The 22,145-nt window shown below is 44.6% G+C and overlaps 1 protein-coding gene across 7 annotated transcripts in view; it reads right to left on the reverse strand.

Annotated features, from left to right (window-relative positions):
• The window catches only part of ZDHHC8 (zinc finger DHHC-type palmitoyltransferase 8), a 221,144-nt gene that overhangs the window by 77,821 nt on the left and 121,178 nt on the right, over nucleotides 1-22,145 (reverse strand). For 6 of the 7 annotated variants that reach the window (XM_039505784.1, XM_039505780.1, XM_039505779.1 and 3 more), the window contains 2 exons: nucleotides 4,094-4,215; nucleotides 37-194 (listed from right to left, as the gene is read on the reverse strand). In XM_039505784.1, the coding sequence (XP_039361718.1) occupies nucleotides 37-194; nucleotides 4,094-4,215 (280 nt within the window). Of the gene's footprint in view, nucleotides 1-36; nucleotides 195-4,093; nucleotides 4,216-18,487; nucleotides 18,626-20,276; nucleotides 20,513-22,145 lie in introns of those variants that run through there. The other variant, XM_039505781.1, reaches the window with a different exon arrangement.

Below are 22,145 nucleotides of genomic sequence, written 5' to 3' on the forward strand. Positions count from 1 at the left end.
TCCAAGCCAAAAGATCAGCTAATCAAGGAGACTTACCTCAACGCAGTTGTCACAGACGCTGCAATGGGAGCAGCGGGGCGGGCGATAGAAATGGCAGGTGGCACACCATTTCATCCGTACTTGGATTCCTTTAATCTCCACATTCTTGTAGAGTGGAGCTCGGAAGTCATCATCTTTATCCTCATCTTCATCTGCTGCTCGATGCAAACATATAAATAAATAAATAAAAATAATACAGATTACAGTTTAAAGGTGGAAGATCTAATACTATCAGGGTCAGATACATGGACACTACATGTGTGCAGGTACTTTTCGGAGCAATAAAGAGTGCTAGAAGTGATGTATTGTCAGAAAGGGGTGTCCTGATTGCAGAAGGATTGAATACTCCAGACTTTATTTTATTAGCCAAGAGAATAATCCTAGTGCATTTATTTGCCTTGCTAGCCAGCCCACTGATCTTATTTGATTCTTGTTTTAGACAGCATTTGCTCCTAGAAGAATATAACTAGAGCTCAAATAGTTTCAAAGTGGGGTGGAAATCTACAGTGCTTCCCAGGCACCTTGTTGTGAGAGGTTTGCTGCATACTTTAGTAGATTGAATCAACTCTGACCACCACTTGGTCAGGCAACAGCAATTGCAATGAAGACTGTCAAGGGAAGACCGAATTAGTTTGAAAACAAAAATCCAAGCAAGATATCCCTGAGAAATTAATTATCTGACTCATTAGTACTGACCCAGAAATCTGCTTCTCCAGCATAGCCTAACATACTATTCAGAGCAATGAAACATTTCATTCAGAGGCTATACACATACTCTGGGAGAGGGGGAGGGGAGGGAATGGGATGGTTATAAAACAGGGGTGGGCAAACTTTTTGGCCCAAGGGCCACATCTGGGATGGAAATTGTATGGAGGGCCAAGAATGCTCACAAAATTGGGGTTGGGGTGTGGGAGAGGGTGAGAGCTCTGGCTGGGAGGGGTGGGGTGGGGCTCTGAGGTGGGGCCAGAAATGAGGAGTTCAGGGTGCGGGAGGGGGCTCCGGGCTGGGGCAGGGAGGGCTGGGTGTTGGGGGTGTGAGGGCTCCGACTGGGGATGCAGGCTCTGGTGTGGAGCTGAGTCTTTTCAACTGCTGCTGTGCACTGAGCGGAAGTTTTCAGAGAACTATCTACAGTGATTCCAAGATCTCACTCTTGAGTGGTAACTGCTAATTTAGAACCCATCATTATATATGTGTAGATGGGATTATTTTTTCCAATGGCCATCAGTTTGTACTTACCACTGCTGAATTTCATCTGCCCTTTTGTTGCCCAGTCACCCAATTTTTTTAGGTCCTGCTGCAAGTCTTAGCAGACAGTTTGGACTTAACTATCTTGAATAATTTTGTACCATCTGCAAACTTTGCTACTTCACCATTCGCTCCCTTTTCCAGATAATTAATGAATACGTTGACGGCACAGGCCCCAATACAGATCCTTGGGGAACCCTGCTGTTTACCTCTCTCCATTGTTAAAACTGACCTATCTGCATAGCTGGCTCAACTCTTGTTCTCCTCTCAGATGAACCACAAGTAGTGGGAGTTAGAAGTCTTGGATTTTATTCCTTGTTAGTCACCAGGAGTCAAATTTTCAAAGATATGCATGCACCTAAAGGAAGATAGGTACCTAGGGTGGGATCCACAAAGGGAGGTAGGCAACTAACTCTTGTTTTTAGGCACCCAAGTCCTGTTTTTTAGGTACCACTGCAATCCACAAAACTCACACTCAGCTGCCGCCTAACCCTGTAGGCACCTAAACTCATTTGGTGCCTATGTTTTTGCCTCTGGGCATATGCACGGCAATCTCACTCTAGGCATCTGGGCAACTACCTCCCACCTGAGCCTGCGCACATGCCTCGTGGTAGGTGTCCAGACACCTATCTCCCACCTAAGCTCCAGAGCGATTAACAGACTCAAAGAGATAGCCACTTGGCCACCTAAATCACATGCAGGGATGTGATCCAGTAGGCATGCTTAGAGGCAGGGCTTAGCAATCACCGCTCTGGTCAGCATCTCCCTTTAGCTACTTTAGGCGGATCCCCACCTAGCCTACTGACTTTGTGGATTGCAGTCTAAGGCGCCTATGTCTCCTCATTCATTGTATAGGCACCTAACTCAGGCTGTGTGAATGGCAGTGTTGTTCCTGTGATTTTCTAGATGCCTAAAAGTTAGGTGCCATGACACTGAGCATTGCAACGTCGTAAGTCCCTTCATGGATCCTGCTTCTATGGGTTTTTAAAAGAGCTTAGTCGTCTAACTCCTATTGACTTAAATGGGAGTTAGGCCCCAGGTGCTTTTGGAGATAGCAGTTGCCTATCTGCATCTTTAGGAACCTAAATCTGGTTGAAAATTTGGCCCCATATGACCTTGGAGGCAAATTATTAACCTCACTGTGAGTTAACCCTTAAACTTGGTAATAATATTTACCTTAATCACTTAAACTTGATAATAATATTCAGGGCCGTCCGGGGGAGGAGGGGGGCAAGTGGGGCAATTTGCCCCAGGCTCCGGGCCCCGCAGGGGCCCCCACAAGAATATAGTATTCTATAATATTGAAACTTTTTTTTATGGAAGGGGCCCCCGAAATTGCTTTGCCCCAGGCCCCTGAATCCTCTGGGCAGCCCTGATAATATTTACCTTGATCAGTGTTTGTAAAGGCCTCTGAGATCGGCAGCTGAAAAAAGCTATATAAATAGAATATGTTTATCACTGGCTCCTGTCTGGGAAGAAATAGCATCACTTGCATGAGCAGTTACATTACTCGGCTCATTCAAGGGAACAATGAAGAGAAGGTACTGAATGCAGGTGAGAAAATGCACTTTGCAAGGGGCAGGGAGCCTTGTGACCTCCCCCAAAACAGGCTCTGTTGCAAGCTGTGTGTGAATGCAGGGCCGCCCAGAGGATTCTGGGGGCCTGGGGTCTTCGGCGGCGGGGGGCCCTTTCGTTCCGGGACCCGCCGCCGAAGTGCCCCGAAGACCCGCGGCGGGGACACCCCCGCCGCCGAATTACCGCCGAAGCGGGACCTGCCGCCGAAGTGCAGCCCGGTCTTTGGCGGTAATTCGGCGGTGGCGGGGGGGGCCCCCACCGCGGGTCTTCGGGGCACTTCGGCGGCGGGTCCCAGAACTGAAGGGCCCCCCGATGCCGAATTACCGCCGAAGACCGGGCTGCACTTCGGCGGCGGGTCTCGCTTCGGCAGTAATTCGCCAGTGGAGGGTCCTTCCACTCCGGAAGGACCACCCCCGCCGGCGAAGACCGGGAGCGGAAGAAGCTCCTGGGCCCGGCCCCGCAAGAGTTTTCCGGGCCCCCCAGAGCGAGTGAAGGACCCCGTTCCAGGGGCCCCGAAAAACTTTCGTGGGGGCCCCTGTGGGGCCCGGGGCCTGGGGCAAATTGACGCTCTTGCCCCCTATCTGGGCAGCCCTGTGTGAATGACTATTGGAACAGGGACAAAGTGAGGCAGTAATTCTCTCATTTTGATGGTTTAAAAGAAATAGCCACGGCGTCGTTTCCATAACAATAAACAAACAGTTTTTAACCTGTTCAATCAGCTATGCACCAGCACTATATTAAACAGCCATTTCTTTTACAATATATTTTAAAAAACCCACTCTAACAAAGGCCTTAATCATTATCTTTTTTAGTGTTCAGTGCTACTGTGTTTGTTCTAAGCCTGCTGGAGTGAATCGCTGTTTTAATGCAGCCGCTTTCAGAAGCTCAGCCCTCCACTGCACCGTGCTCAGCTGCCTATTGTGAAGGCAATGACTTAAATCCAATGTGCCAGCATGACACAGGGGATACTAATCACAATCACATCAGTCTGGCTATCTTCTCAATGAGAGCTACGTTATCCAATGCCAGGCCCCAGATTACCAATTCAAGCAAGTACAAGGAGAAAAAAAACCCTTTCCATTTCAGAAACTGACGGAGCATATCCACGACTTAGCTACATCCCCGCATTTACAGCCAGCTGAGGATAAAAATGGGAGGGGGAACGAAACAAGTGGCATATGTGCTGCTTCGGAAACCCGACTGTTTGCCTTGGCTTATTTTTTACCCCCATTACCTCGTGGAAAAACTCCAGGGTCCATGAACGTCGCCATGCTGAAGTTTGCAAGTACGAACAAGAACACGAGCCCATTGTACACAGGGATGGCTGGGGAGATGGCTCTTGTTAACCAGGGGCACCTGCAGAGAGAAAGAATTACAGATGAAGACATTTTATAATGTAACAAGTAGCAGCTTCCTGTTCACAGCGTGCAAGCAGAGACGCACCATTACGAGCCCCCACAGGTCATACAGTGGTTGAATTTGTTACCTAGGAGTTGAAACAACTATTATGGCTGGTTTCAATGATCTACAGTGCATATTATCTGCCCTTTGTAAAGCAGCATAGTTCTATAGGGCAGAAAGGACTGAATTGTTTATTTGTAGAGTTCTTGTGTTATGGAGCAATCTTTTTTTTTTTTTTAAATGAATTCACATTTTCCTTTTTGTGTCACTGCTGCACCCTGACATGGCACTTCTGTAATCGGTGGCAAAGATTCTGCTTCCAGTCACTAAAACAGAATAACTTTATGCCTTCAATTGGGGTTACTCCTGATTCCCACTGATGTTAATCAGAACTGAATCTCCCAATCTCCAGAGGATGTACAAATAGGAAAACAAATAATTTCCATCAAGCTCTTTTATTTCCTACTCAGTTCTCCCCAGTGAGAGCCCTTAAGTCTGTAAATATCACTACTGGAAATCATTGCAAAACTTCTTTCTATGAGGGAAGCAGGGCCGGCTCCGGCACCAGCTCAGCAAGCAGGTGCTTGGGGCGGCTAAGCGGAAGGGGCGGCATGCTGGGCTCTTCAGCAGTAATTCGGCAGCGAGTCCCTCGGTCCCTCTCAGAGGGACGGACCTGCCGCCGAAATGCCACCAAAGAAGAAAGAAGCGTGGTGCAGCTGCCGCCGATCACAATCGCAGCATCCTCCCCGCCGCTTGGTGTGGCAAAAATCCTAGAGCTGGCCTGGGCGGGGAGGGAGGGGGGAAGTACAGGGTAAAAAGCTTTAGTTAAAACGTGTGTTAGCACTGCAGGGGCCAACAGAATGCAAGTATGGTACTTAAAATACTGTGCATAGCATATGCCATGTAAACTGTTTTCCAGAAGAAAGGAAATTTGTAAAGAGTGTATAACTAATGAGTCAAGAAGACACAGGAAGGCTGTTCTAGCTGCAAATGAGAAGGCTCTTGCGCCAAGGGGGATGGGAGTACCAGAGCAGAACACAAATAACTTCCCTGCTACATAGACTATACTTCAGATGATTTTCCTTGATAAAGGAATTTATAGCCCCTTGTAAATTTGACTCTGTTTATTTTTCTCCATTGTGTATATAGAGGTTTGTCATTGTAGGGTTCCTAGGAAGCTTACCTCCTAAAGAAAACTCCTGAAGAAAGTACCTACTTTAAAAATGGGAACAAAGAGGACCAGGGAATTACAGAACTATCGGCCTAACTTCAATAACTGGAAAGATACTGGAACAAATTATTAAACAATCAGTTTGTAAGCACCTACAGGATATGAAGAATAGCCAGCATGGATTTGTCAAGGACAAATCACGCCAGACCAAACTAATTTCTTCTGACAGGGGTACTAGCCTAGTGGATGAAGGGAAGCCATAGACTTTGTATATTTTGATTTTAGGAAGGCTTCAGTCTCACATAACAGTCCCATAAGAAAACTAGGGACATATGGTCTAGATTAAATTACTGTAAAATGGGTGCATAACTAGCTGAAAGACCACACTCAAAAGAGTAGTTTTCAATGACTCACTGTCAAACTGTGAGGATATATCTAGTGAGGTCCAGCAGGGGCCAGTCTTGGGTCCGGTACTATTCAATATTTTCATTAATGACTTGGATAATGGAATGGAGAGTATGCTTATAAAATCTGCAGATGACATCAAGCTGGGAGGTGTTGCAAGCACTTTGGAAAACAAGATTAGAATTCATAACAACCCTGATAATCAGAGAATTGGTCAGAAATCAACAAGATGAAATTCAATAAAGACAAGTGCAAAGTACTACACTTAGGGAGGAAAGATCCAATGCACAACTACAATATGGGGAATAACTGGCTAGGCAGTAGTACTGGCTGAAAAGGATCTGGAGGTTATAGTGGATCACAAATTAAATACGAGTCAACAATGTGATGCAGTTGCAAAAAAGGCTAAAATCACTCTGGGATGTATTAAGAGGAGTGCCGTATGTAAGAGATGTGAAGTAACTGTCCCACTCTACTCAGCACTAGAGAGGCTTCAGTTGGAATATTGTGTCCCATTCTGGTCATCACACTTCAAGAAAGATGTGGATAAATTTGATTGAATCCAGAGGAAAGCAACAAAAACGATAAAAGGTTTAGAAAACCTGACCTATGAGGAAAGGTTAATAAAAAATGGGCGTGTTTAGTCTTGAGAAAAGAAGATAACAGTCTTCTAATATGTTAAGAAAAACAACGAGGAGTCCGGTGGCACCTTAAAGACTAACAGATTTATTTGGGCATAAGCTTTCTAGGGTAAAAAACCCCACTTCTTCAGATGCATGGACCATGCACCTGACGCAGTCCATGCATTTGAAGAAGTGGGGTTTTTTACCCACAAAAGCTTATGCCCACATAAATCTGTCAGTCTTTAAGGTGCCACTGGACTCCTCATTGTTTTTGTAGCTACAGACTAACACAGCTACCCCTCTAATATGCTAAGGGCTGTTAAGCTGTGAGGTTAGTTAAGCTCTGGAATAGGCTTCCAAGGGAGGCTGGGAAATCTCCATCATTGAAGGGTTTTAAGAACAGGTAGGACAAACACCAGCCAGGGACGGCCTAGGTCTAGCTCAACACAGGAGACTGGACTAGGTGCCCAGTCAAGATCCGTTCTAGCCCGACAGTCCTATGATTCTACGAAAAAGAAAGCGCATATTAAAAAGTCACATGGCTTTTGCAAACAGAAGTAAGAAAAATTATAGAACCAAAGAGTTTGAGTCCTCACAGCTGGCAGGTCACCTTTAATCTGTACCAGTCCTGACAGTCAGGCACTACCCCATGCCCACAGCAGCGTAATGCCCTGCCCCCATTAGTGTATATCATTCATCATCACCAATATTTGGCTGTTACTTACACCTATGTTTGAGCCAGACTGTAATACTCATAAAGCAACTAACCTTTCCCCAAATCTAATTCAAACTGTTCTGTTCCAGACATATCATTTTAAACAGCTGTGAATGGTGCTGTTGACTTTGGAGAAAGACCATTAAAGAGGCCCTTGTGGCTAGTATTAGAATGACAGAGCCATTTGCATGTTCCGTCTGTTAGTGAATGAGCAATACACAGCGATTCTCCTACACTCCCCTTCCCTCCCCAACCACTATAACAGTACGAGGCGTCCCGCATTTTACTTCACAGAGTGCCTGTAAGATTCTTTACTAACAACTAAGCTAAAGAGGCCTATGTGCCTTTATTTGCTTCAGTCAGCCTATATTTGCTGGATTTGTTTGGGAGTGGACTGCAGAACTGTCATGCTAGAAGAGACCAATATCCTGTCACCGACAATGGCCAGATGCTTCAAAGGAAAGTGTAAGAAACCCAGCAGTAAGCAGTTATGGGATAAACTTTGCTCCTTCTCTAAATCTGTTATAATTCTATTCCATCCAGCTACTGATGAATCCATTTTCCCCAGTGAATGAGACAAGACATCTCAGCAATCAAGGATTATGAAGTTGCTCCTCACTTGTCAAGCAGGGAACCAAAAAAGCAGGGAAGGGAAGCAGCGAACAAGTCAGCAAACCAAAGGACAGGAAAGTCATTCTTACAGATAATTGGCCACACAGACCAGGTTTTTAATGAGTTAAACTGCCTTGGATGATTAATGTGATAACTGTTAAAGTTCTTGTGTGTGATTTACCTTGTCATATTCCCAACAACCACAGCATAACATTAGGAAAACTATAACCACAAACTAAGCTGTTCATTTACTGGATGAGTAGCGCAACTGAAAGACTTCACGGAAGTTGAAATAAAGGGTATAAGGAGTCATCATAAATATTAGCCAGAATCTGGTTTCCTCCTTTCTACTTTTTCCTTCCAGAATTTTTATGTAGCATGCAATATTGTGTAAAATGAGATCTTATGAAAGGGGCTTCTGAGCTTTTCCTCTGTAAATTAGAACGACAAGTAAAAGCAGAAACTGGGATCAAGCCAAAACCAGTCTCAGTAAAGATATGTTTTTAAGAAGCCAAAGCTATCCTGAAACTTTCATGCAACAATCTCAGCCTCTTTGAAGGAGAACTTCTGCGGGAAAAAATCAGATGAAAAGTACAGTTTGATGGGCAAAGTATTCCCTAGAAACAGCACATTTTAACTGTTCTTCCTTCACCCCTGTTTTTAGGCAAAAAATAACAGAAGCCTTAACCGAAGTTTGGAAGTTTCTTTTGCTACTAATACTGTGTGCAACAAGTATGACTTTTGGCACCTTGCACTTTTTATGCCAGGAGGGGAAGTTCACAGTCATGTTTGTGCAGATTCCATAAGAGAGATGCCTTTCTCTTCTGGAGACTTGGATTCAAGTCTAGGCCAAGGCACAAATAAAAATGCATTTGGTGGCGTTAACTGCCTGCCTCCACCTCCATCTGCTTACTGTCCAGAATATTTCAGTGCCTTCACAAACCCCTCCTTAGTTTGGAGATGAAAAGCTTCCAGTTAAGTTAACTATATACTTTGGCATCTTGGTACTTGACCAAGGACTTTTTGGAGCTATGGCAACTCCTAGAGTAAGTGGTTTTGTATTTTAAACCACAGCCCTGAACTGAATGAGTATGGTCTCACTTTCAAGAATGGACCAAATCCAACACCACTAAGTTGGAGATGTCTGCAAAATTTGCAGCCCAGTGCAGCAGAACTGCAAAAGTAATTTCCTACAACTGCAATCCCACAAAATATGTCCCCAGACAGATTAACTATATTAGAATGATGCCAATTGCCTGGCAACAGGTGTGTACTTTTTGGAACTACAGAACTATTCCCAGTTAGGCTACCCAAGAAAAGAGTAATTTTATTAATTTACCATGGACAGTCACAGGAGGGATAAACAAGGGTGATGCCAAAGGCAGCAATTGTACAACTTTACCTGGTGAGTTGCCACACCTGTTGCTTCTTGGGTGTTGTTTTGCTTTTGATTTCAATGGGGCCATTATTTCACCCTTAGACTGGAGTCCCACGGGAACAGAACTAGCCCATTGCATGTGTTATTGCCTTGTATTTCTCATCCCTCACTTTCAGAAGAAGCCAGCCCAATTTGCTATCTAGTTCAGTTGTCCAAATTCACTATATTACAGTTACTGTGTTTTCTTTTAATTTCCCACTGTTTTTATTTTGGAGATATCCCATCTCCAGTACACAGATTTTCAGCAGTAATACCAGTAAGGTATAGGCCAAAACTAGATGCATTTGTTCAAATACTGCCCTCTCAAAAACTTTAGGGATTCACATAAATTGGATCTGGACTGAAACCATCCCTGGCTTTGGATTGTAAACCTAAATCCAACAGATACAGTTTTGCAGAACCAAAGCCACTGCAGTGTTGCCCAACTCGAGGTTAGCATCTCAGGGTACATCCATACTACCCGCCCGGGTCGGCGGGTAGCGATCGACTTCTCGGAGTTCGATATATTGCGTCTCATCTAGACGCGATATAGCGAACTCTGAACGCGCTCCCGTCGACTCCGGAACTCCACCACCGCGAACGGCGATGGCGGAGTCGACGGGGGAGCCGCGGACTTCGATCCTGCGCCGTGAGGACGGGTAAGTACTTCGAACTAAGGTACTTTGAGTTCAGCTACGCTATTCGCGTAGCTGAACTTGCGTACCTTAGTTCGAACCCCCCCCTCCCCCAGTGTAGACCAGGCCATACTTTTTCAAGTACTTTCCCAACATTAGCTATTTTTCACAGCATCCCTGTGAGGTGAGCAAGTTAACCCACATCTAAACATTTACCTGTGGTTTGAATTATTATTTGCTAAATGTGTTATCATGCCCTGTTTACCTCAGGTTGCTGCTTCAATGCCGTTGTGGCTTCTCCATCTCCCAGGGTGTCACAAATGACTGCCTGCAAGACACGATTTCACCCAAGCAGTGTGCAGAACCAACTTCTAGGGAAGCTGCCTTTTTAGGTCACTTGGTGGAAGGATGCCTCATTCCAACACAAAATGCTGCTAAGCGGTGATGATATGCTGACATTTATACTGATACGTTACTATTGTGCACAAAGCCCAATGATACGTCGCAGGCGGTGCCCTTTGTAGCACCCACTTCGATGTATTGTACAAAATGCAATTGTGTAAAATTTGGGTACCATTAGCGTCATAGGATTAAAAGCAGTTAGAAAGACCCATCAGCACACTGCCTACAAGACCAGCATACAGGCCCCTGACGGAGTTTGCACTACAGAGTTTTTTCTGTGGTAGAAAATAAAACCAGGCATCTCTGATGTGGATTTACACCAAGAAGTGGAACGATGAAGTTCAGCATGGCATCTTTGTTTCCTAAATCCTAGTCAGTTTCCTATTAGAGGAAGCTCTACCTCCTTGTCTTCACAGAAACACCTAATAACACTGTCATTGGAGAAACCAGAGTGAGTGACCTTAGACAAGGCAAAAGATAAGCGAGGGGAGACAATGCCAGATTTTTTTTTTTACTTCACGTGGTTTCAGTACAAAGCAACCAGATATGCCTCACCTGGCAAAACTGCAGCCTCGAAGACTCCCTACCTCCTACAGAAGCTATTCCTCACATAACAGTAAACATTTAAATTCAAGTTAACTGGAAATAAAGGGCATAATAAGCCCCCTGTTCCAAGTTTAATTTAGATCTCTAACCCAAACCAGAAAATCTGCAGACTACCGCTATTATTTTTCCTCAGCTGTGCTAGAAGGAGAAATTCACCAAGAGAAGAGCCCTTTAATCGTTTTGTTTACTACAAAAATTAGAGCCAGCACATACCAGAAGCACATATTGTAGATAGTTATGAATCTGTGAACTAAGCACACAATTACACAGGCAGCATTTTCTGCATAATTATACATCTTTGGCATAGAGCAATTCTGCACATAACTCCTTGCAGAGTAATTCAGGATGACAGATTTAATCTCATTTATCTTATTTGCTCTCAGAACCCTGTCACGATAAAATGAAAAGTTAAAAAGATTAACAAATACAACTTACTAGGTGTCAGACACACTTAAGCATTATCAAGTGACTTCCTTTACTAAATTAAACAGCAGACAATCCTTTTCACTTGGTGCTAAGAAGTAGGACTCATCTGTCTCGTACAATTACAGTTCACCTGTTTTTAGATAACTGAAAAAGGTTATTTGTTCCAATACCAAATTAAAGTTTTATTTAATCCTGTGGACATCAAGACAAAAAAAAACAGAAATGAAGGAGCATAGTGAACATCAAAGAAACATATTTTTAAACAATGAAACCTAATATGAATCGACTGTATTTGCAGGTAGGAGACCTGGGTTTAATTCCATGGTTATCATGTGGAAGACAGAATAAGCTTTGATACAGTGGAGGCCAGAAACTGTCTTTTTGGTCTGTGTTTGTACAACTCCTAACACAAAGGGGTCCTAGTCTATGACTAGTGCTCCTAGGCAGTATGGTAATACTAATAAATAATAATAATAAAATAATTAATTAGACACAGGTACTGGAAAAGGGCCTGAGCCACAAAGCTTGAATCCAAACCCAACCTTCCCACCAAAATTAAGGAGGCTTGTATTAGGGTTTTGGGTTGGCCTGTTGTGTGGCAGACTTCTTGTCTTGATAGATTTGACTAAAAAAAAAAAAAAGAGGCCCAAATCATTTCAGATCTAGTGATCTGACAGACTTCCTCTCCGGTGATGAGATATCTTAGCAAGTGATCAGCAGAGACACCTGAGATGACAATTCCCTGGTTTTAACAAGAGGCAACTACTTGCAGGGTATTTCTCAGGCTGGGGCCCAGGATTTCAGAACTTGCTTCCCAACTGGACCTGACAGAATGAATCAGCTGACCTTCAAGACACACTGAAAGGCCAATGTATTCTGCCAAGCTTTTAAGGAGCGGGTAGGGTTTGCAAGAGGGAAGGAACAGAAGCGGTGTGTGTGATTGCTGTTCCTTCTTAATGGCTGATTGGGTGAGGAAGAACGTCTGATTTATTTGGTAAGTTAGGGAAGGGTTTTGTTTTATGGTGCACTTAGAGCAAGACAAACGGGTAAGATCTGTATCCAAACTCCTTCAGAGTTCAGGGGTGCTTGGATGTCATAGGCTCAGAAGTGTTTTACAGTAGCCTGCAACAATAACCTTGCTGCTGGTAACAGAAACCAGAGCAGGTGAATACTGTCTTAAGAAGCCTCCACTGCTTCACAGGGAGCAGAAAGATAAGCAGAAGCCTGTTTTTTTTGACAAATGAAATAAAATGCAAAACAACGTATAAAATGACAAACTCACTCGGCAGAAGCAGCTCCTGTGGTTCCTGTCCCATGGTCCATGGCCTGGCTCCTCACTCCAGGTGCTGCAACCTGGCATGCAGGGTCGCAGTGCCACTCAGGTTTGGCCCGGCTGCCCCTCCATCATCATGACGGAGGGGCAGCTGGGCCAAACCTGAGTGGCACTGCGACCCTGCATGCCAGGTTGCAAAGCCCAGAGCAGGGAGCTGGGCCTAGCCCTGCAGGACAGGAGCCATCGCTGTGGGGTGAGGGTCGGGTTAGGTTCAAGCTGTGGGGTGAGTGCAGGGCAGGCTCACTCTGTAACACCCGCTAGCACCGCCCACTGCCTGGGGGCAGGACCCAAACACACACAGATAAAATGGAATAATTCAAAATTCCCAAAAAATAATATGGGGGGGGGAAGAATTTCACAGGGAGCCCCCAAAAGTTCAGACAAACATCCAAGCTTTGAGCTGCTTCTCCAAATCAAATCAGAATCTTCTGAGGTTTGCTTATATGACTACTGAACTGTATCTAATGTTTGATCAGAGTTCAGCACACCCCCTTCCTCAGGTGGAATGAAAAAATTAATTTCTGTACAAAACACAAGGTGCTGGTTTACAGTTCAGAGAAAGAATATCTTTTAAAGTGTACGTGGGTTTGTCTTCCATTTACAACACTATTGAGCACACTCCAGGCAGCCAATCGCTTCACACGAGTTGCATACATGAGATCCATTTACACAGTATTAGGGCGATGCAACAATAATGTGAAGTAATTGGCTCAGTGCTGTTCAGCCATGCAGACATAAGCAGCTCAGCAAGGTAGAGCCTAATGAGATAATAAGATGGGCCAACAAGAAGGCATAATTTGATAATCACTGGTATAAACTTCATTGAAAACCTTCCAATTAGCTGTTTTCTTAAGTTGTACCAGCCTGTTCTTGTTTGATAAATTCTGAGTTTATTTTCCTACACTCTTTTCATTCAAAACAAATATTTACTTGGGGGCAGCATTTGACCAAAAAATTGTACAAGTAAAACATCACTGGAATCTGGGAAATAGTTTGACATTAGTCATACTTCACTAGCATCTTGTAGTCCCAACCAAGATTGGGACCTTTATTACACTATGCATTGTACAAACAATCCCTTACAGTCTAAACAGATGAGACAAAGGTTAGGAAAGGGAACACCTAGAGAGGAGAAGGGATTTGTCTCTGGTCACATAGCAGGCCAGCAGCAGAGCTGGGACCAGAACCCAAGCCTCTTGACGCTCAGGCCAGCGGCCAAGCCACTAATCCATGCTGCTTTCCTTCTTTTAGTAGCACCTGTATTAGAGACGGACCAAACCAAACAAACTTTGGAAAAGTTCAGACCTGGATCTGAATTTGGAAGCCTGGCCCATCCCTGCTATTAAACAGAGCAAAGCATTTGGAAGACGGAGCGTTCAAGAGCTGTTTGGGAAAAGTTTGATGTGTACCGCACAGTCTGCACCTCATGGTGGGAAACACAGCAGAGCCTTCTTAGCCATAAGTGCTGAAGACCTGATGCACCTCTTACATAGCTGAGGCCAGGAGGGATTTTTCAGTTCATACACCGTTTTCCTGCCCAAAGTCACAGGTGAAGCAGTTTTCTGATGATATACAGTGACAACAAGAAGCCATCTTCCATTTTTGGCCCCTGCTGAAGATATTGGGGGATTATTGTACATCTAAATACATAGGACCTGATAATCAAAGGTGCCAAGCACCTGGAACTCTAAATAAAGTCCTATATCTATCTATCTATCTATATAAAAAGGTGTGTCTGGAATTTTTTTGAGATAAAAGAGTATGTCTGAGCATCATACACAATATATGGTCTCGTGTCAAAAGCACAAGCCTAGGACTCTGGAGACCTAGGCTTTATTCCAGCTCTCCCAGGCTTACTTTGATAAATTACCAAATCTCTGTACCTCATTTGTAAGAGTAAGCATAATACAGTAACTACCCTGGTAACATACCGCTGCTAAGAGGTAAATTAGTGATGGAAGGTGATACAAATGCAGAGTATAAAACACTTGGGGTGTTACATAAAAAAGGGGGTTGGGGCCAGAAAAAGTAGAAGTTAGAGAATTTACCAATTCAGTATTGCAACTGACGAAGAATGGACTCTGAACCTGGAAATGTGAGAGGTGTTGCAAAAATATCCACCGTGAACTGCCAGGTGCAGTTATCCATCACAAAAGGGTTTTTTTTATCATCTCTTTCCTTGTGAAATATAGTTGTGAGCCAGAGGTTCAAATCCATCTCCAGCTTAACTACATTTAATTATTCAAAGGAAATGTGCTGGGTTGAAATTCACTGAGGTTTAACAAGAGCTGATGGGGTTTCAGTGAACTTTCCATTACACCCTGGACTCATTCCAAAGGCTAGTTGTGCATGTCTACTACAGTACAGATCAGAGGAGCCAAATCAATTAAAAAGTCAACTTGAGATATAATGCCCCTTGGTGGAAATTCTTATCAGGGCTATATATCACCATCACCAAGTCAAATATGTTCAAAGACTTCTCACACCGCTGCTTGAAAATTCTATAGCCTGCTTCCTTCCTCTTTTTAAATAGTCGGCCCCCAGTTTATCTGAGAAAAGCAATGACTGCCATATGAGCTGACGTGGTTGAAACATGGAAATAACTAGAATCTATTTAGACTATAAACAAGGAATCACAGGTAAGGAGTGCACTCTATTCTTTTCACTTTGAAATTTGTATTGCCTCTTATGCAACAGAAGGATAAAACAGACAGTACCTTCTCCTCAGCAATTGAGAACCATACTTACTCCAAATGAAGGCTGAAAGCCATCATAAAGCACCTGACTGAGCAATACTGAGCAAGGCAGGAGCAGAAAATCTTGCTTGACTCCATTTGGTAATCACCTTAGTTTGTAAGCTCTATGGGGCAGTGACCTTCCTTTGCTGTATTTGTAAAGCACTAAGACACAGCTGGCGTTATAAGAAGAACAATGTGCTGTAAAAGTGTATTTCCCTTTATCCATTTAAAAAGTGAAAGTCTTCAATTTCACCAGGCGCTGAAGGCTTATAGTGTACTCAGGTTCTATGACATGTATAAGTCAGACCTTCACAGTCAAACACAGGAGTGCGATACAATTCCTATCTGTAAGTGAAGCAGTGGAGGTTCACACCATTTACAGCCTCATGTGGGGGCTGCCTGGTGAGCCACAGATGGAACAGCAGTGAACTGTCTCCAGCTCCTCCCACGCAACCTGGAACAGAGCTTACTGCTGCCCACAGTCAAATAGGAATGGACCTGGAGGAGTGGGGAACGGACTGAGTCCACATATCCAGTGATCTAAATCCTCCATGTGAGGTCAGGTGCAGAGGAGCATCGGCTGCTATACCAGCCCATGGGGCAATGGAACACCTGCAGAGAGACCAGGCAGCCCGTCTTTAGGCTGGGGTGGAAAAGGAGGATGACTTTTCAGATTACACATGCTTTTTGCAGGCTGGATGAATCACACACCTTAAATGGCATTTAAAATAATGTCATGGTTAAAGCTCTTGCAAGAGGAGACAGTCTTAAGTGCTTTTCAGATGTATATTTCTCTACTCAAGATGGTTTCTGTAAATATATAATAAATCTACCTCTATAGCCATCATTCAGAAAACAATGCTCCTTTCTTCCTTTATCTTTTTAAAATATTTCCCTCTATAGTCCTTTAGTATCTCACAGGGAACTACTGGGCATAAATCCGTTGACTCTGTGTCTGGCTCTTGAAATGCCCCTTTAGAACTATAGCACCCTTGAAAAATCAGGGACTGAGGACAATAAGGGCATATTTGCAAATCAGCAAATACTGTGGAGCATTTGTGCTGTTTGGCCTCTTAAAGCCCATAACTCAAGGCAAGGCTAGGGCCCTAATAAGTGACATTCAAATGTTTTCCTTATAAGGTCAGATCATGCCCGCCTAACTGATAGGCGTAATCCCGGTGAACTCAGTGGGCAAATTCACTTCCATTGCAGTCTATGAGTGGACATTATACACATGATTAGCTACAATCATCCCTAGAGAAAGATTTAGCCCACTTGGGGCTCTGCTTCTCCTTGAATGCAAACTGTACTCAAGCTCTGGTACACAGAACCACGCAGGGAGTATTCACTTATAAACCAATTAACTGCCCCTTGTGGGGAAATCAAACTCAATCCTACCATAAATCCATTCATTTCAGTGAGGTTAAGGGTTGCCAACTTTCTATTCATACAAAACCAAACACCCTTGCCCTGACCCGTTCCTGAGCCCCCACCCCCGCTCATTCCATCCCCCCTCCCTCCATCGCTCACGCTCCCCCACCCTCACTCACTCTCACTGGGCTGGGGCAGGGGGTTGGGTTGCGGGAGGGGGTGAGGACTCCAGCTGGAGGTGTGGGCTCTGGGATGGGGATGGGGATGATGGGTTTTGGGTGGAGGGCGATCTGGGCTGGGGCAGAGGTGTGGGAGGGGATGCAGGCTCTGACTGTGGGGTATGGGCTCTGGGGTGGGACTGGGATGAGGGATTTGCGGTGTAGGAGGGGGCTATGGGCTGGGTCAGGGGGTTGGGGTGCAGGAGGGGATGTGGGCTTCTGGAGGGGGTTAGGGTGAAGGAGAAGGCTCAGGGCTGGGACAGGGGCTTGGGGGACGGGAAGGGAGTCAGGGTGTGGGCTCCAGCCGGGCGGCACTTACCTCAGGCAGCTTCCGGAAGTGGCCAGCATGTCCGACTTCCAGGTGGGGGAGCCAGGGGGTTCTGTGCATTGCCTGTGCCCACAGGCGCTGCCCCACAACTCCCATTGGCCGCGGTTCCTGGCTAATAGGAGCTGCAGAGTTGGCGCTCTGAGCTGGGGCAGCACGCGGAGCCCCCATGGCCATCCCTGAGCCTAAGAGCCGGTCATGCCAGCCGCTTCCGGGAGCCAGGCGGAGCTAGGGCATGCAAGGAGCCTCCCTTAGCCTCCTTAGCAGTGCTGACTGGAGCTGCAAGGGTCCCTTTTCAAACGGGTGTTCCAGTCGAAAACCGGATGGTTGGCATTGGCAACTCTCAGTGAGGTTCGACTAGAGGAGTATTTGACTGAAGTACTTTGCGGGTGGAGGGGGATCATTTCAAAATTAATTATGAACAAAATGTTTGTCTTTTTAGATCTCCTTTTTATTCCACCTGCGGACTCTCTGCACTTTGGGCAAGGAAGAATTGTCTCACACTCACATAGCAATGCCCAAGCATACAGTGCAGTCCTCTTCATTACCTTTTATAACACTTAACAGCACATTTACCACTCATGAAGGTGAGCGACTCCTTGCACTGACTTGAACTAGATAAAATGCAGGAAGTACTTTGAGCGCTTCCCAGCCCAACTCTCCCAGTGTTGATCTGCAACACTCCCTCGCACTCTTCAGACATTACTGATCTGTGCCACAGTGTGTAGTGTTTTTAGGAAAGTAACCAACATGAAATAGGAAAAACAACACTCACTCAATTTCAAATCTGGGGGTTAAGACCCAGATCCTCAAAGATACTGAGGCACCTAAATACTTTTGAGGATCTAAGCCTAAGTCCATAACTCCCCATCTCTGTTGTAAACCTGGGCAGAATCAAATGCTAAAGGGGACGTGACCAGGAAGAGGTTATGAAATCAAAGGAAGTTTGGAGCCTAAAAGCCTTTGTTGATCTGGGCCAAAGACTCCAAAACGACAGGCTTCCCAAGCAAACCTACCACTTTTTATCAGTGTTGTGCTCTGACAAGAGATCAAAAGTCAGAAGCAAAGTCCAATTTTTCAGCACCTAGGACAACTAATGAGGAGTTGTGTACTAGAGGCATTCATGTCGGTATAGAGAAAAATGGGCAGCAGGAGATAAGTGAGATCTCACCTTATGCCATAGTAGATCTAAATTCCCAGGGATACAAGAAGAAGAAACTGCTTCCTTACCATGTTCCTTTACAAGTCAGTCTGGATATGGCTAGGCACCAGCACTTCTGCATTACAACAGCTGAAGGGACTCTCAGAACAATTTTCAGCCAGTTTTAGCTCAAATATTCACACAAGGAATTATTGCATAATAGGAATCTACCGAAATGAGAAACCAGCAAATGACATCCATAAGACACAGTGTGCATTGACAAGTCATAATGCAGTTGAGTCCTCAATACAGGTAGCTGCATTATCCGCCTTCCATCCTTCTAACTGCATTGTCTGCAGCCAGCATGTCACACTAATCATAACCCAGCCTGCCAGAATGGTGCCTCTAAGAGATCAGAACATTCTTTACAGCATCTCAGTGGGCACTTCTATTACGTGCTCTAGCTTTTTCTAAGCATTGCAAAGAACTTATGTGGAAAAGACTTACAAACACCTGCTTCTAACTTACAAAATATTAGAATCATTAAATTAATGCCAGATCTGCTACAGAAGTGATAGAAGCAAGATAGTCACTCCATCCTTCACTCATCCCCTCTTGATTAGAGGTTGCTGGGATTACAGCCCAATGGGGTGATCTTGTGTTCTGTAGTACCTACTGCAGCAGGAAACTACTGGCTTTCTATTCATCAGTGGGTGAATAATAATGCCCTTGAATGGCTGGCTCACAGAGCAGATAAATGACCTATTAGTACTACTAGCAACAGGAGTGCATGTTTCACTTGAGCATTAGAGTATTTTTTGGAGCTGAAGAAGGAAAAGGGTTCTAGTCCCATCTCTCCACATATCTAGGTCACATTTCTGAGATAATTGTGTGGTATGTCACCATTAGATTCATTCATTAATCTGAACTGTAAATCTGATTTTTGGGGTTTAAGAGACCTTTAAGATCAGCAGCTCATTAGCAATGAGCAATGCTACCACAACACAATCAAGGGGAAAACCACAAATTCAGTAAGGATAGATTTTGGTTCTAGGCTCCCAAGAGAATTAATACAAGACCCAAGTTTATATATGTTTTAAAAAATAATAAACCTGTGTGTATATATAAATATAACATTATAAACAAAAACATTTATATAACAAATACTGAGACACTGTCAGGCCTTATAAAAAAATTGTTTCATGAGATGACCTGGAAGCATTTTACCAGTAAAGTGAATTAAGTAAGTCCCACACATCAAAATAGCCAGCCAGCCATGAAAAGTTGCTTTGTAGGCTGGATAACGTGCAACAGGCTATGATATAACCACCACCTGTGAAACAAAGCTTAACTCTCTGCATCTCTACATGATGAATATCTGTTTTGCATGCTGTGATTTCTAATAGATCTAACAAAACAGGATTCTATTCTTGACATAGCTGCTGCATACAAGTGAGACATTTTATATACATCCATATTTATAGAATTACTTTTTTTACTATTCTTTGTGTGTAATACCCTCTTAGAAGTTCATGGTGATTCAGAGAAATTCTGCAATACCCTGTAACCATTTGGCTTTGAAGTACCAGTAGAGGAACAGCAGCCAGTATTGCTCCTTTGGATTTTTTTCTTGAAAATATAAATCTATCATGAGTGCATTTAGTATAACAGATACTATCACCAGGTCTGTTAGTCAGAATACCCTACCTCTTTCAGACTGATAGGAGAAGAGAGAACAAAGCTAGAGCATTCTTTAAATATGGGGATGTTTATTGCACCAGCAGACACATGCAGACTTACATACAATCTAGCCCCTCTACTGCCCTAAAGTTTCCCTTAAAATGAATCCTAGGTTTTTACAAACAAGAAAGCCCTTACCTATATACCAGCTTTAATTATATTTTGTAGGTTAAGAAAAAAATTGGCTCCCTCCTTTCCCTACATTTTGAAAATCAAACATTTCAGCCATTTCTTTACCCACTCAGAAAGTTACTATTTTTTACAAAAATAATTCCAATTTCAATTCCAATTTCAAGATTTGATAAACATTGAAAAAATGTCAACCCCCTCCAGTTAGCTGACTGAAAACCCAGAGGCTATCACCCACATGCACCACTTTCTCTAACACTAACTGAGAAGCTGGAGAGCCTGTATTATATATGGCCCTGGACTCCTCCCATTCCCAGCATGCCCTGTGACAAGGAAACTAGTAAGCAGACTTCTTTACCCCCATTCTTTTAGTGTGTAGAATGTGCCCTGTACTATGGCTTGAGTCTCTCTCTGAGGTAAGGAAAATGGGTATGATTTATGAAGGTACTTAAGTACCTAAGTCCTGGTTTTAGGCACCATTGTGATTCACCAAACTCTAGCCTGGCTGCTACTTAATCCTACAGGCATCTATACTCACTTGGCACCTAAGTTTATGCCATGTGCACTGCAGCTTCACTCTAGGTGCCTGTGTCCCTATGCCCTGCCTGAGCATGGGTACTGCTGCTGCCTCATGATAGGCATCCAGACACCTATCTCCTAAGTCCCAGAGTGATTCCCAAACCAGGAAAGATAGGGGTTTGGCTGTCTAAGTCACATGGGAGGAGGGGGCTGATCTGATAGGTGTGCTCAGAGGCTGCCTACCAGATCAGGTCCCTCCAAGCAAGTTCACACAAAACTGCCAGGGGGAACCTCTCTTTAGCCTCGTGGATAGGGAATGAGCCCAGGATGGGGGAGGTTTCCCAGGTCAACATCCTCCTCCTCCTCCTGGAGGGAAGAAGAGATTTGAACAAGGATGGGCCACCTGTGCCCTAACCATTAGCCTATGGGATATTCTGATATGTGGTTCCCTCACTCCCTCCTGTTGATGTTGTTTCACTTGAATTGAATAATTAAATATGAACTGGGCAAGCGAAAGAGCTGGAATGACTCTATAGCCTAGTGGTTAGAGCACTCCGAGAAGTAGCAGGTACCTGTTCAAATCCATTTTCCCCCTTCGGGAGAAGAAGGAATTTGAGCCAGGGGGTCTCTCAACTCCTAGGTGAGCACCCTACCAACTAGGCTAAAGGCTGTAAGGGAGAGCAGCCTCCTGTTGCTTTAGGCCTTGCACGTGACCTAGACAGCCCAGTGCCCATCTTCCCCACTTGTGGATGGCAAGCAGAGAGAGGTGCCTCCCTGCAGCCTGCTTTTAGGCTTAGCCACCTATCTCCATTAGGATACACTCCTCTAATTGGCATCTCTCATTGTCTAGCTTAGGTGGCTCCCAGCCTTAGATATGAATGGTGTTTTCAACAGTGAGCATGGGCAGGGAGATGCGACGGGTACGCTCAACCACAAGTTTTTGTTTTGTTTTTGTAACATGCAGTGGCTTTAGATACGGGGGGGGGGGGGGGGGAACCCATGCAAGAGCGTAGGGGCATTTTAAGTTTTTTCTTGACTAGAATGCAGTGGTGCCTGCAGTTGCATGCACAGTGCGTACCACTGGCAGGTCCTGATTACGGCATAGGCAATGTAGGGCTCAATTCAGGGGTGGGAGGATGGCACAACCTGAGCTTCAGGGGATGGGGCTCAGGTTTAGTTCAATTTTGGCTCTGCTGCCGCCTCCAACTCCCCCATTGCAAGAAAGGCAGGGGGTGGCCAGTGCTGCTCCTTCCTTGCCGCTGCCTGGGACTGGCTCCTCCACTGGTGCTCCCCATAGTGGCCGGTCTGGCCTCACCCCTCTTCCCGCAGCCTGTGTCTCCTTGGCTTTGCCCACAAGAC

This window comes from Mauremys reevesii, linkage group 18, assembly GCF_016161935.1.
Source record: "Mauremys reevesii isolate NIE-2019 linkage group 18, ASM1616193v1, whole genome shotgun sequence".
NCBI lineage: Eukaryota > Metazoa > Chordata > Testudines > Geoemydidae > Mauremys > Mauremys reevesii.